Here is a 15,969-nt window from a genome sequence, read left to right as displayed (position 1 = left end):
AACAGTCAAAAATCTCTCTACTCATCCCACATATCTACGTTTTGGGCTGTTTTGTAAATTTTTTTGGTGATTTTTGGGCATATTTGGGGATAAATGTTTTTTTTTTTCAAAGGATTAGCAAAATTTATGAAAATAGGAAATTTTGAAGATTTGAAGTTGTTTTAAAATTAGAATTTGAAGTTAACTGATTGGTAGACGTACACCAAACAGTTGTCCACCAACCTGGGGTGCACTTTCGGGGGGCTTTCAACTGTCTGGTGGTGTTCCAAAACTTTTTTTTTTCAATTTAATCCCTCTTTAAACTACCCCCGCCTTAACTATATGGTAGACGTACTGGCTTAAGGGACTGATATCGAACAAGTAAGCGGGGGGTTTGTCATTTAAGCCATATATTTGATATGGCCAAAGCTGTGAGTGTGGAGATCAGAAAAATGATCCAATTTAATTTCGAATTCGACTTTAAACATAAGTACAAAATATAACGTGAGAAAGAAGTTCAAAATATTGTACTCTAGCAAATTCCATTTTCCACAGTCCAACGAGGTTCAAAGTCTGGATTTCAGGATTTGTGAGGTCGGAAAACGTTGTATAGGTTTGGATAACGAGTTTCTCTTTAGACATGTTAGTTCGTAGTTTTGCTGTACAATTTACTTGTCATATATAATCTGACTTGTGTTACAGACTATCCAAATTACTGCAAAAATCGAAGGCGTTTTTTCAGATGAAAGGCGCCCCGCGCACGCGCTCATTTATCGCGCGCGCGATGCTGATCGAGGTTCGCGCGTGTACGTTACAAGCTGTACAAAAGCATGCCTTGCACTGTTATTTTAGTGCACTGTAGCGGAAGGCGCAGCTGGAATTCAGGAAAAATTCACCTGCGGATGGCTAATTCTTTTCGTTGAAACATTATCGTCTCAAAAATGAGTGGACGAGATTGTGCTTTTATGCAAACGACGTATTCGTTTCCCTTTCCCCTTGAAATTCACTCTTCTGTGTTCAGCGCCCTTGGGGTTGAAGGAGGAAACAATGCAGGCAGCTTCAAGCGAAAGCAGAACCGACAAAAAGCTTGGCGAAGTATCGCGTGGTTTTAGCCATGCGTGACGAAGCAGAGCAAAAGCGCAGAACAAAGGAGAGGAAATGTCGAGCACTATAATATAACTGTGAAGTGGAAATAAAATAAAAATAGCCACTTAGATATGACGAAGTCATTGAAGCATCCTGGAATCTCATTTTGCATCATTATAATTCGTGTTGCCTGCGGACTACGATGTTTGTCACCGCCATTTAAATGCGATGGCGGTGCTTTTTTTTTTTTTCGATTCGCAAAGAAGCGTAAAATGAGAAGCATTTTATTCAAGCACGGCCGGCTCAACTGACCGGTGGCGCACGAGTCATGTGCTAAGCGGCTAGTCACGAGACAATCAGATAATGGCACTCCACGAAACTTTCAAACGATGCAGCTGATTCAATGTTTCCCAAAGGTCTATAGAATAATCGGTTGTTGGAAATAAATGACAGTTCACAACAAAAGGGCCTTTGTATTGGTTCAGAATGCAACAATCGGACCTGTCTTCTCTGCGGGTATCACGCTTCAAAACAATAGCTCAATCCTTTTAATAAGCAGCCGTGGATTTGCATACATCACTGGAGTGAAGGCAAGAGAGCACATGGAAATGATGTGCTTCTCTTAAAACCTTCAAGAAAACCCGGTTATCCACAGCTTGAATCAAGCTACAATTATTCCTCTCATCTTATGTAATACCTGGAGGCTTGCAGCACACCTAAGTTTTTGTGATAAAATTTTTATTCCTGGCTGTTAAGTAATTAATAACAGAATCACTTGCCAACAGAAAATAATTTATTGTGTTCAATATCATAAATATAGGCACATAGCATTGATATATAATTTTTTGTGACTTACTTCACAACCTCTTGGAACCAAGTTTAACATACTCTAAAGGAGAAGTCTTGGCCAGCTATCATATTTCATATATTCACAAATATTACAAAGCACTACTCTTCGATCTATATGACTGATACAATTCAATTCATTTAGGAATAGCTATAATTTTCTATGTTATATCAAATTATGCCCTAGACCAAAAAGCATCACTATTAAACTAACATGCCTGACACATTGGCAAACACACAGCAGACAACCATTGGTAAATTTGGAAAATTTGTGCAACTAAACAAAAAAAAAATTCTACTCTGTCTAAAAAATAATGTGCGCAGATAAACAAGTACAAGTGCAAATTCATTTCAGGCAAGAATGATACATCAAATGAAATTGTAGAGTAACACTCAAACAGACCATTACAAACATTAAGAAAATTCAGCATCCACTTTTAAAAAGGGCCTGATTCAAAAGTTCCAACCCAAGAACTTGTGTCATGTATACATAATTTTAATATTTCTGAAAAATGTAACTCAGCATCATAAAATTGTTGCAAACCACAGAAGCAGCTTCACTGCTTAGGCAAAGCAAGAGAATGATGGATGATTCGATAAATACACAAATCCAAATCTTTCCAATACTACAGTTATCAACAACACTGTCTTTATGTGACCAAATTATGAAGCATTCTCAACAACACTGCAAGCTAGTATGGTCAAAACAGTACCTAACAAAAATGTGATTAAAGGCAACATGTGTTGGATGTAAACATGGAGTTTTTATCTGGTGCAGAGCAGATGTGCAGGAACTACCTACACCTGTGACGATGCACACATATGAACGACAGGAAATACCCACTAGATGGCAGCAGTTCAACCTAATTGTGTAGACCGTTGAACCTTTCCTTTTGATCATCTGTGATCACATGCCAAATTCAACATTCTTTATGCTCTGTCAATATCCGAATTACTCCTGTACAAAAGAAAATTCTGGCAGTTACTTGACCCAAGATACCTAGGGCTTCTTTACAAAATGTCACTTACAAAAATTTTAAGAACCAACCATGCCCAAGCTTGGTTAGATCTGTTATAAAAATGTTATCCTGTACACCATAAATTAAATCCTTCAATTAGTAGAGACCACTGCGTATCTCGCCTACATTAGGTATCTGGCTGATAAATTGCTCTAAGTTAATATCAAAGCCTCCATCCCCCATGTTCATCTCATCGCAGATAATGCTTTCTAAGTCACAGTCAAAATCGCCATGAAACGCATCCAGTTCTAGATCACTAGGAAACTTTTCATTCATAAATTGGAGCTGATTATTGTTTGTCACTCTGGTGAATGGGTGCCCTTGCAACGAATGGATGCCATTTTCCATCATCACTGGACCTGCCCCGACATGTTGCTGAATGAAGGGGTCTGAAGTGTACGTGTAGGTCTGATGGTTCTGTGCTAGACCGTTTATTCCGTTAGTATAGCTGGGCTGAAAGTTCTGAAACATAGAATTTTCTGGGCTTTGTTGCACTTCCATTTCTTGATCGCGACAAAATATGTCATTCACGCGAGCTGGGGTAGTATTCTGACGTTCCTGTGGACTGCAGTAACCGCGTTGCTGAAAGTGAGGCTGTTGTGGAGGTTGATTGTACACTCGTAAATTGCCGTATGCAGGCCGAGGAGCAACAATAGTCTGTGGGGGGAGTATTTCTGGACTCAGAGACTGCTGAGTGCGTTGAATAGGTTGTATATATCCACTATTATTATAGCTAGTGTCGAAACTGCTCGATATCTTCGAACTCATACCGTTTGATACAGCAGCAATGCCGAGGTCATTATGAGGCTCGGACGGAAGTAACGATGGTTGGAGTGGTGTTAAAGTCTGTTTTAATCTGTTATTTTCAGCGGCCAATGATTCCAAACTCATCGAGTTAGCCATCTGCGTGAGCTCTTCGGCCATTGGGGTCGAAGTGCTGGCCATGTTGAAATTATTTGAAGGCACATGTTCCTCGCACGGTACTTCAAGTTCGTCCCCATGAGCTGGTATGGGAGACAACCGACCACCAAGACTGCTCACTGTCGAGGCATTTGATGAAGTTCGCGGTCGGGCAAAGCTGTCGCCGAGTGGAAAGGGCAACGGCGACTCTGACTCTGGAATTGTGAGCAACGAGTCGGAACTCGAACTATTAGTCGGCGAAACATTCCCCGGAGAGTTGGCCCTGCCATCACGCGCGCGATTCACTGAAAGTCGAGGGCTCGATGGAGACTCGCCGTCTTCTTCTTTTATTTTCTCCTTTTTCGTTCGCCCTCGCTTTTTCTCTGATTTGGGAGCCGAATCGAGAGAGCCAGAACGCCTACGACTCGTTTTCCCTCCTTTGGCATCAGGGTTGAGCATCCACCAAGAGCTTTTGCCATTGCCCTCGTTTTGTACTCTAACAAACTTGCTGTGCAAGGACAAGTTGTGGCGAATTGAATTCTGCAACAAAATGACAGCCACGCAAACAAGATAACATTAGAAATTATCGCCAGGTAGAATACGCCGAAAGTGAAATTAGGGAGCCAGTCAGCTGTTACAGAAGTCAAATCATCTGATTGCTCTTGTGAACAAGGAAATACCATACCTTAATAAGCTTAGCTTACCTTCCAACCCGCAGAACTATTGCTGTCTCCCTTGTCCCTGAAATAGGGAACTTCGTTCACCATCCAGTCGTAAATCTGTGACAGCGTCAACCGCTGCTCTGACGAGCTCTGAATAGCTCGAGTTATCAAGTCTGCATAAGACAAGTTTCCCCACGCATTTTTTCGCGAACTTTTCTTCGGTCCCTCGCTGAGCTGTTTCAAGCTCTGATCTACTTCGCGTTCAGATTTTGTGAGCTCCGAAGGGTCCGGGAGGGGCCATGTATTCGAACGTCCCCTCCTTTCCTCTAAAATTTCGCTGTCACCCGTTTCACCGTTCATCACCAAGCCACGAACGAACGAAAGTAACTCTCTAGGTACCGGCAACAACCAACCATGAACTCAAAACACTGAAACTCTCTCCGCGATTCGGAAAAAGCAATTTTCTTCAAACACGCCGCGAGTTCGCTATATCCGAAATTGATTCCTGCGTGACGTCAGCGGTGTTGTCATTGGTGATAACATTAAATGCAATGATTGGTTAATTAAAGAATTTGAGTGACGGCTGTACCTTGTCTGTACCGCCCTTTAACGTAAACCAATCGGAGGAAAGTACTTCCCGGGAAAATTGACCAATGAGTGACCATGTGTTTTGCAAATGCGTTTTATCGCCCACGCTACTATGATTATATTGTAATTTTTGTCAGCGAACTGGAAACTCTCTGCCGTAATATATAGGGTAACCTCACGCGAACGCTGTCACTCGCTAATTTACCGCTGTCGTCAACTGAAAACGAGGATCCTTGTCAACACAAAAGAGTAAAAGCACTTGGGACTGAATGTTTGACATTCTCGCTTGTCGTAAGAGACAGACAGCGAGCCACACACGTCATCGGAAAGTATCGGATTTCCTGACAGAGCCACTCGACCCACCGGAAGTCAAATATTAAGAGTGCGGTTTGTACTCAGTCATTTTGCGGCAGCGAGTGAATTACACGCTAATAGATTTGTGAAGTACAAAAAATGGCCTTCTAGAACAATTAAATTGCCTCTTCCATTCTCTTCAACATGTGCACCTCTTGTGTTTGTATTGTCTTCCAATTGAATTAAACATTGCGCTTGGTGCGATTACAGGTAGTTTTTTAACTCCCGAAAATTTTCACCCGTCTTGCCCTAATTTTGTGACGGCAGGTGTATTGCAAAAAAAAAAATTCGATAACAGACTGGTCACAGCTTCTTATACTTCGACAACATGAGACATTAATAATTGAAATGACAGTCTTAGGAACTAAGACAGATATTGCCTTTATTTCGTTAATTTCCGGCTGAACGTTTGGGTGAACTACGATAGAAGTAAAGCCACTTGATCAAAAAAATTTGACATTCACCTTGCAAAATAAAAGCAGTGTCGAAAACCAGGAAATTTATTGGGTTTTGTAATTCGTTACGCCCAAAACGAGGTCAGTAATTGTCTAAACGAATCCCCACTCCACCCATTGCCTTAAGAATTTAGAAAGATTAACAAATTAAAAATCACCAGAAGTCTAGCATGTCTAGTATCCCATGCTATTTTGTCTGTTTAGCACTGAACCGGCGAGCTGAGGTCAACGTGAAAAGTTTGCCAAGAAAAGGACGTCTGGAATTTCAACTCTGAAATTTCAAGGTTCTTTACTCTGATCGGGATGACAACACATGTGATATTTGCTATCATTTGATCATCGCTGATTATACATCTAACTTTTCATTTGATTCCACTGATCAACAGCATCTCTCCAAAACTGAAGAAAACTTGGGATCGTGCTTAATAACTAAGCTCTAACTGATTCGAGATTGCACCGTGTAGACAGACTTTGTTGAAAGTGATCCCTTTCAAAGACAGCCAGTATGGCGGCGAAAGACATTAGACGAGGAGCGACTATACTCAAACATAAGAGCACTGGGTCAGTATAAAACCGGAAAAAGTGGAACGAAACCCCTTATCACTCAAAGTATAAACGTTGTACGCTAAATAAGTTCAATTGTTTTTGAAACCACAGCGACCTTAAGCAAGTGAACTTGGTTGTTCAAGTGACCATGGCTCGATGCGAGAATGTCTGCTATGCAGCAACCGGCACGGTATAAGGAAATAAATCACTATTTACCTACACATGAACGATTCTGGAGCCAATATATCTCAAAACAACCGATGTGAGCGAGTACGATGTGAAACTATGGCATGGGGAGAAAACGTAACTCACATAGCTGCTAAGTCAAGTTGTCGCACGTGACAACCGGCATTACGTAACTAATAAATAGTAAACATTGATCGTGCATCATAAAGGAATTTGGCGAAGTAAGTATTCATTATCACAGTAGACCTAACTGGCACACCTAACGCCAAGAGACAACTTAAATACTTTTAAAATTGAATCTTTGTGGGCTGCATGTATTTTTTAAAAAATATAAATCGCTGGGCGTGATTTTTAATGGGTTCCTGTGTGGGTTACCGAGATCGGTAATTGTTCACCAGGGTGCTGGCTAATAAGCCTCGTTAGCAGGAAGCAAGAAAGTTGTAAAACAACATGGTTTAGACGTCAAAAGCAGTAAAATGGAACGACGTTTTGAACTTTTGTCATTGCTAGACATCACAAGAGTATTTCGATCTCACTCTCACTCAACAGAATACGCAGTAGTCCCTGGAGCGTGGAGTAGTTTCCTTAGGTTCTTTCGTTATCTTGTGAACTACATAGTTGCATATTGATTTCTTTCTTTTCTTATATAATCAATCTGGGTCGGATCAGTTTGTTTTATTTCCTGTAGACTTCAGGCAGCCACTTAATCCAGGCTTTTGACAATCTTTCAGCAGTCGAGTGCAACTTCTCGGCAAGACCTTCCATTAGCCGCTTAATACTGGCTTTAGCGGGTGGCTTTTGAATAACTTGAAATTTCCCTCAGCAATACTGGCGGGGACAGAGTGACTTGCAAAAAGTCTAAAAGTCTGGGAAATGTTACAAGAGGTCAACTGAATTGAGGCATGGAATTGAATTGACGAAGACCCGAAAAAATCAGACAGCTGAAATAACAACCAACTATTCAGATTGGACATGTAGTCAGTTTCCACTGACTGGTGAATCAGATAAGTTCGTCGTCAGCTCTCTAGTTACGATTACGCAGGAATAATATCTTCTTTCAAAATGTTTATTTATAACAAAAAGCTCAGTTTCTTCTCCACAAAGAAATATCCAACATATTTGAGTAAATATTCCCTCAAACATTCCTGAAGAACTGACGTTTGCGCGCGTGGCATCCGCGTGGATCACTCGCGTGTCAAGTGTATTAATTAAAAAATACAGCAGTGTTGTACGTGATCAGCTCAACGTTTCTTATTTGCATCGGAAACAACACTATCAAAACATTTTGTCTATTTAGATTGAAAATAATTCTCAACTGAAATTTGCTGACCGCAAGAAATAATAATGAAAAAAAAAATACGTGATCGATACTTGTAATCAGTGATTTAGCGATATTCATACTAAGCAGGATTTTGGGGCTCTGAATGAAAAGGTCAGCATGTTGACATTTGCAGAAAAAGCCAAAATTCTTCAAGTTACAATGGCATCAATTTGCGGGAACGGGCTCTGAACTATATATCCAATCTATTTTCCTGTTTCTCCTAATTTTCTGTAATGAAATTACGTGTCGGTTGTAATAGCTATATTTTTTGCCTCTCGTGCTCACCCAAGTTGACACGTTACTTTCTTCTTACAGTGGAAACTTCTAAGGGAGAGGAAATCAGACAGTGTAGCAGTGGGTGTAGCAGCTTCGTAAGCTGCTATTAATTGTTTTATTATTGTAGCAGCTGTAATTGTTTTGAGGCTTGGGGCATTGTTTCTGTTGTTTGATTTATTGTTTCCTTAAAGGGTATCGAGCAATTCATGTGAGACCTAACGAAACCCAACGAAATTGGTTTGAAAAATTGAACTGTTAGAGAAATCGGGGGTACAATTACAGCGTTCAGCTGGAGAGAAATCAGAAACGACTTTTGGTTCGAGTTGTCGGAAGGTTCACTGAAAAAAATCGAGAGTTCGAGAAATCGGGATTCCTCCGTATTTTGTTATCTCTGTTTTATCAGTTTATTCCACTCTGCACGGCGGGGAATATTTTTGGCCATTTTTGTACAGACTGGGAAAAGTCTTTCGCCCTGCTGTGAACTGAAATTTCAGCAGCTGAGCGTATGGCGGTGACACTGAGTTGCCAAGTAGTTCGAAAAGATCAGTTTATCATCAGTGCGTGCAGCCCAGCAACCAGGTAAATCCCACGCAAACACACCCCATACAACGAGTTATATTGCATGGGTGCTACTACTCTAGACAGGAAGTGGATTTAGATGTCGATCAATCTAGGTTGAGGTTTAAACGCCATATCGAACTACCAGTATTGGGTGGTTTTCTTGAACTTGAGACAGCCATCTAATTCGCTAGTCGACTTACCACCTTTCACTTGCTGTATGATAACAAATGTGCTCTTTTTACTCATAAGCATCTCTAGTATACATTTGGAGCGATTTACCATTCTGACTGCATTAAAGTTGCACGTACATATGCGCTACTTAAGTCTTAATTACGAATCGCACAAAAAAACTCATCAAGTTAACTTGATGTCGCAACAAGTCTAACAATCAAACCAGCTCGGACCAGGTGATGCAGTTCGTAAATAACAATTGGTCATTTCGGGTTTTCTTCGCCTTTATTTATAACGCCGATTGTACCGATGCGTGGGTGAGATCAAACATCAATGGCCGAATATCTGGCTAGAACGTTCTATAGTAGTATCATAAGAGTTTGGGGGCGATTTTAACATCAAAACAAATTATTTAATGTTGAATTTCAAAGGGTGTTCCAGGGTCCAGCAATCCAGAAGTCCAATCTCCAAGGGTAATTATCTCTGCGGTTTGAGGTTGATAAGGGGCTGATAAGCGCTGATATAACATGGTCATTCACCCACATGTGTTCTTGTGGTTAACAAAATAAATTCCATTTAAATTTATAACCACCGATAACAAGGTTGGTGTTTATATTTTTGATTTAAGACGCATGCACAAATGAAAACGGAAAGCATAGCTGCCAAATACTCTTACGTAACCATCTGATTGCTTTTTAGAAAAGTCCCCGACTTACGTAAAAACAAATAAATTTGCATTTCCCTCCGACATTGTGAGAAAGTGATAAAACTTTTTCTTTAATTTTCAGCCTCGTCATAAACTGAGATTCCCAATTCTGTAGGGCCGGGCCAAAAAGTTAAAAAAAACGTACCGTCAAATATTGTATCTGATTGCGAAATAAAGAAATTGTTTAAAATGCAAGAAGGTCGCGTCAAGCCATTTCGCCACGTACATCCGGCTAAGCCGTCAAATTACAGTGACACAGCCAAGACTTTAAAAAACAAAACAAGACAAGACAAAACAAGACAAAACAAAACACTCTAAAGCTAAGCTGTTACCTGAGGGAAATAAACAGGTCATTTGATTACTTATAATTAACAGGTGTAGAATACTCCCTTGAAGATTTGATCAAATGTCGGAATTGACTAGAATTTCCTTTGAAGTGGCTTACCTCGTGTTGGTGAACAAAGCGTGTTAAACTGTTTTTAAGATTAACAACACAGGTCAAGCTATTCCGCCCTTTTTTAGAGAACCGTTCTCTAAATATAGTGGAAAAGGCCTGTGTTTGTTTACGACTTGGAAAGTGCGACCAAATTTTGAAAAATTTTAAAAACACATTTTGAAATACTAGTTATATCAAGGTGCATTCTGAACATACATAACATTGTATAAAATGAAAACTGTTTTTTTTTTAGCATCCGTTCAAAGCTCTTGGAGAAGACAGCTTGAACAGCATAGCAAATTAAACATAAAATATGACGGGTCAGGTGTTTTTTTTTTCAAAAAAAACAAAACAAAACGAATCCACTTGAAATCAAGCATTTCTCCTCCCTATCGAACTGGCGAAACATTTTTAATTAATTGTCCACATGCCTGTTAAGTAGTGAATGGTCATGATCAACAACTTTCTTATCTTCTAGAGTGGGAAAATAACAGTGTGAGCCCAGTAATTTTGTGGGCGTTATTTATATCTTTCGGGCGGTTTTCGATAAGCTGTGTGTCACATAGCGACTACAGACACTGCTAACACTGAACAAAAAGTCCAGAGAAATTTCTGTAGGAGAAACAGCGAGAAACGATAAGATTATTTTGTCTTGACCGACCGGATAACACCTGAAATAAACAAAATGTTGAAAGGCAGTCCTAAATTGTCGTTTCCATTTGCTTTTGGGTGCCAGTTCTAGACCTTCCGCGCGTTTCCAGCGTGTCCTGTGGATTGGAATCCTTAGATTCACAGCTCGGTTGCTGGCGCTCCGAGTGAATTCTGCTAAATGGTACGCACCCAATGTCGTCTGCAACCATACCATTTGCGTGACTCGACCGCTTTCCCCTTGTAAATGGAAAACAGCTTAGAACAGGGGTTTCACATAAAAACAGAATGAATACTTTCGCCGGATAGAAAGAGACCTATAAGCACGTTTTCTTGGAGGCAAACAGCAGCAAACATGATGAAAATATGCCAACAAAAGAAAACTGAGAAAGAGAAACAGTTTGGCCACACAGAAGTTTCCATTGTTTTACTCATAACTATCAGTAATGGGAGGTGAAACAACAGTAATTAGGACAGGAAACATGCCAACAAAAGAACATTGAGGAAGAAATGACTAGTTTAGCTGGCGTAGAAACGCATATAACAAGTATATCAACATGTTGGCCAAACATGAAAATATAAAACATTCTTTCAATATATATCCAGAACAGTCCGCATCGAAGGGGCCCGTCATTAACGCACGAGCGATAATGGCCCCAGAGAGTTATTTTCCCCAAGCTAATTGTAAGTTTAACAGGAAAATAAATGGTTGTTTTCTCCTGAAAAGCACCGTAACCCCCACATCTTAATTCAGCGGATTTAACGGACATGGAGTGGACTACGATCCGGTACCGCGATGTAAAGAACAATAAAAAATTCTGCTGCAGTTCAGATTTTTTTTTCATTTTAATGCTTTAAAAACTACTGTAGGAAATACTGGTTTTTTGTGTACGCAGCAAATTCTTTCAAATAATTTGTTTTGTGATTTTAGTTCGCTTTCAATTAAAGTAGGCTTCTAACTTAAGATCAAGGTCTAGCTATTTTATTGAACGGCTCCCATATTTTTAAGCGAATAAGGTTTAAAAGAAATTGTAGCTCCTGATTACTAGGGCTCCTAAGCAAAACCTCTGCATACTTTATTCACATAACAGAGGTATTCCATACCATTTCCCCTCGCTGGAGATAAGCTCCCCCATGTCTTAGCACCCTGGCTGACGCGCACACGAAGCACCGTCGATGTCACGCGCGCGCGCGGCCGAGAAAACAACCTTACTCGACTTGAGCAGGTTGAAAGGATGAATCTGCGATGATTGATAAGTGCACAAAGCAAACTGATTAAAATCTGTCTGCAAGTTTATTCATTCGATTCCTGTGATCTTGTAATTAAATAAATTAAGAGGTGAAAGGACTTCCTTCCTTTTGTCGAAACCGGTTACGCAAACTAAAAGACCGGGTTATAGAAATGATTATGAAAGCAGTGCAATTACTTGAAGAAATACAGATATATCAAATGGAGATATGTGCGTGCCGTTCGAACATGATGGCTGGTATTTCAAACATGTGGCAGCGATCAGAAAGGCCTAGGAAATCCTAAGAAGACAGATCAAAGCTGTGTACGTGAGAAAATGTACGATTCACGCCTGACTTAAGAATCTTACAAATTAATGAGATTCGGCGTTATTAAAAGTTTATCTTGAAGGGGGGTAGCTAGGTCACGCTAGTTTAGCAGATTACGTTCTGCACATCCATTCTGACAAAACAGTTTAAAACGGCAAAGAAAGATTTAGGAAGCCGACACGAAATACTTAAAACCAAAATTGGACAACAGGTAAACTCAAGCATTCTGCGTTCCGTTGGCGGGTTAGCATCTTAAGTTCGTATGAAACGCGCGCTTGTAAGGCTCTGAAACGCGATTTGATTACTTAAGCAGGACAAAATCAGCAAATACATAGCGTGAGAATTCGACGTATGTAGCATTATTCCGACGTCGTGATGGGACAGTGCGCCGGAGTTTGACCTGCAAAGGTTAATCTCACGGCCCTCATTATTGGATGGACGTGACTTTGTAATCGTTCCAATGTTTGTCTCAGGGTAAATCAGGGGAAGCCCTCGCTGTACATATCACCCACGCTCATCACGCGTGGGCGGGATCACACTTCCAGTTCCCCAAACGGGCTGGGTACAGGTCACTTATTTTAGGTGATTCTGTTGCAGTTCCTTTAAAGGGCCGGGCATATTACAGGTCACTTATATTAGGTGATTCTGTTGCAGTAGGCTCGATTTCCGCCGCTCACTCGAGTAATTTCTACGTTCCTCCCTGAGAAGAGAGTTCGGGGGAGGCGCGCGGGCTGCTTTTTTGAACAGCCTACCGTTGCAGTTGACTAAAAAAAATCTAGAATCCAGAATTTCAGCCCTCTCCTGGAGCCGAACATTTCCGAAAGAGATTTGCATCTTCATGAGGAGTGTATGGCTGAAATGCAGGCTACAATAGCTCTAAAAACGAGGTGTGAAGCGAGTAAGGGTAAAAGCCTCGCGTAGGACAAAGTCTTCGTAGGGCCTATCATGAGTATAACTTTTAAAAGTCGAAGTCCAAAAGACATATCGTTATGGAGGAAATTCTAAGTTGATAATGGTGTAGTTTTGTTCAAAATTACTATAGCGGTGCACTGAAATAAAAGATGTGTTATAATGAATTGTACATTTACAAGGTTGTGATATATCAAATTGAAAAGTCTGGAAATTTTTTTGAGTCTTTTTGTCTTGAAAAAGCGTCAAAACTTTGTTGCAGTAAGAACCCCCTTCAATGATTCACTGATCTATCGAGTCATATCTTTGGCGGTACTTAAAAAAATGCAGTAAAATCGTCGTCATATCTTCGTTTTAAAGACATGTGGCAAAAAGAGGGAAAATTTCTATTTCTTGAAAACGCTGCGAGAAAAAGAATAGCATTCCATCAACAAACTCGTGCTAGTTCTGTCTTAACAATAATTGAGTGAGTTTTCGCGCACTCTTCAGTTGGCCGCCGGAGAGCTATTGCTGATAACAGTATAGGCCAGATGATGCAAGCTGTAAACACAACGCATGACAAATCTCAGAGAACTTGAAAAATTGTCAAGCTTCTCCCATAAACGGAAGCTGGTAACTTGGAATATCGACCAATATGGCCACTGCGGGACACTTGGGACGAAATTTCCCACCAGCTTGTGTACTTCAGGTGGAAAGAGAGTGATCCATGGAGCTATAAGGCGCACGAGTAGGGTTTCCATCGATATCGCCACTTTGGAGTGGTGACTTCCCAGTGAAAACTCTCGCATGTGGCACGTACTTCCACTGAGGGTGGAACGTTTCATGAAATAATTTTATTGGTTCATAAGAGTGTATAAAATGGAAATGTGGTCGATTTGTAAAGAACACTTTTTGGCGCTAGCACGATCTTCGTCTTCAAGTGAACCCGGCACGTGCAAATGTGTGCGAGTGCATGGTACACATGCAAGTGTGAGACGAGCCCATACGGGCACGCGTGCCACTCGTACACTCCTGCACGTGGACACGTGCCTCACGGGGCCTCGCGTTGAAACACATGCAACCCACTACCCCCAAGAGACAAAAAAAGACAATTATCCTGGTAAATCACGCGGAATATCGCCTGACAATGAGTTGACATTCAAGTGACATTCGTCAAGCTCGAGCAGAATAATCGACTTATTGTTCAACAAATTGACCCAAACTACACACGCCATTCCTAAAATATGAGGGGTGCAGGCCCATGTGCCCTATTTCGCTTGGCCTTTACGCTGTACCCAAGAACGATAAAAAGTCTATAAAACTATTTGCGTTTGCTTGTATATTTGTGCTTTTTGTAGTTGCATCTTGAGACTGTGGAACGTTTGCTTATGACGATGTTTAGAGAGTTTTAAAATGTTTCAGACACTACATCTCTTCGAAAACCAATATTTTTGAAAGGCGAAATTCATCGTAATAGTAAATCCTCATTGTTCCTGACAGGGTACGACACGGGGAGGTAGTATTGCTTGTTCCCACGTTCCCGGTTATCACGTCCACACGAATGGAGAGAAACTACAGAAACCTGGGCCGAGCCAATCGCGCGAAAACAAAATGGCGGAAAAATTTGTCAACTCAACAAAATTTTGACTCAGCTAGCAGTAACTGATGTGCCCTTTTGCAAAGGGTGAAATCATCTTATGGGTGTCACACCAAGAAAGAAATGATGTTTTCTGTACGAATTGTGAACAGTGATTTCTACCTCGCTGATCCAGTTGCTAATCTCGATGTTTGTAATTCCAAATTTCGTGAGGATGCGACAGTGTCAAAGGTTCCTGTTATCCGTGTTTATGGCGCCACTCCCAGTGGACAGAAGACATGTCTCCATGTGCATGGAATATTCCCTTACATCTATGTACCATACGATGGAACACAGCCCACTGACAAATACCTGAAACAGTTCGCAACTAGTGTGGACTTTGCAGTGCAAGTCGCTCTTGGTAGAGCTTCGTCATCCCGTCATCACGTCTATGAAATCACTGTGGTTAAAGGGATGTAAGTGTGCCTAAGGCAGGCAGAATGGGCAATGTGGTTGGGGGATTTATTTGTGTAGTTCTTGAGTCACTCAAGACCCACTGTGATGCCACTGAAGCCCAAATGCAGGAGATTGCCAATTTTGCCAAAAGGTATCTCTTGCAGAACCCAGAAAATGAGTAGTGTAGTCAAGGGGGGTTCCAGCAAAACCCCCCTTGAGACAGTTATTTTCCCCAACCAAGGCCCCCCTCCAATGCTCATGAAGAGTGATGCGAGGAGTGTATCATTGAGCACTGGGGAGGGAGGGGGCTTGATCAGGGAAAATACCTGTCCGGGGGAGGGTTGTGCTTGAACACTCTTGACTGTACTGCACATGGGAGATAAAACCAGAAAATATTTACAAGAAGTCCATCAGTTCCCAATGAGACAGTTTTGTTGAAAATGTGTGACCCCATTTTAGTGACTCTGTGTAAAATGTAATCAAATTATAGTCAATCCAGTTGAGAAACTGCTTTTCTTATCCATGACGCTTTCACTAAGATTTGAATTAGTAGACTGCTCTAGTGCAGCACCAGTCTAAGAGCAACAAGAAAGACTCATAAAAACTTCCTCTTGTGGGCGAAGTTTTGAAAACGGCTAACATGGCGAGTGATTTGCGACAGGATACCGGCTGGAGTTCTGACACATGCTGGGTCTTAGAGGGGTGGTGAATAGTAATTGCAAGAATTTGGGAGAATGCCAGACTAACATTTC

The 15,969-nt window shown here is 41.0% G+C and overlaps 2 protein-coding genes across 3 annotated transcripts in view; one reads left to right on the top strand and one right to left on the bottom strand.

Annotated features, from left to right (window-relative positions):
• Window positions 1-1,840: 1,840 nt before the first annotated feature.
• LOC110064655 (forkhead box protein O1-like) lies at window positions 1,841-4,994 on the bottom strand. Its single transcript, XM_020771735.2, has 2 exons — window positions 4,535-4,994; window positions 1,841-4,370 (listed from the first exon to the last, which is right to left on the bottom strand). Exons 1-2 carry the CDS (start codon window positions 4,850-4,852, stop codon window positions 3,027-3,029), a joined length of 1,662 nt encoding a protein of 553 aa, XP_020627394.1. The 5' UTR covers window positions 4,853-4,994; the 3' UTR covers window positions 1,841-3,026.
• A 9,682-nt stretch (window positions 4,995-14,676) lies between these two features.
• The window catches only part of LOC110064640 (DNA polymerase zeta catalytic subunit-like), a 29,718-nt gene continuing 28,425 nt past the window's right edge, over window positions 14,677-15,969 (top strand). Inside the window, exon 1 of one of the 2 annotated variants that reach the window (XM_020771712.2) lies at window positions 14,677-15,237. In XM_020771712.2, the coding sequence (XP_020627371.2) occupies window positions 14,906-15,237 (332 nt within the window). In that variant the 5' untranslated portion in view covers window positions 14,677-14,905. Of the gene's footprint in view, window positions 15,369-15,969 lie in introns of both variants that reach the window. The other variant, XM_020771713.2, reaches the window with a different exon arrangement.

The sequence above is a fragment of the Orbicella faveolata genome, unplaced genomic scaffold, assembly GCF_042242905.1.
Source record: "Orbicella faveolata isolate gen_17 unplaced genomic scaffold, um_ofav_v1 contig_12, whole genome shotgun sequence".
Lineage (NCBI taxonomy): Eukaryota > Metazoa > Cnidaria > Anthozoa > Scleractinia > Merulinidae > Orbicella > Orbicella faveolata.
This window is presented reverse-complemented; position numbering and strand designations above follow the sequence as displayed.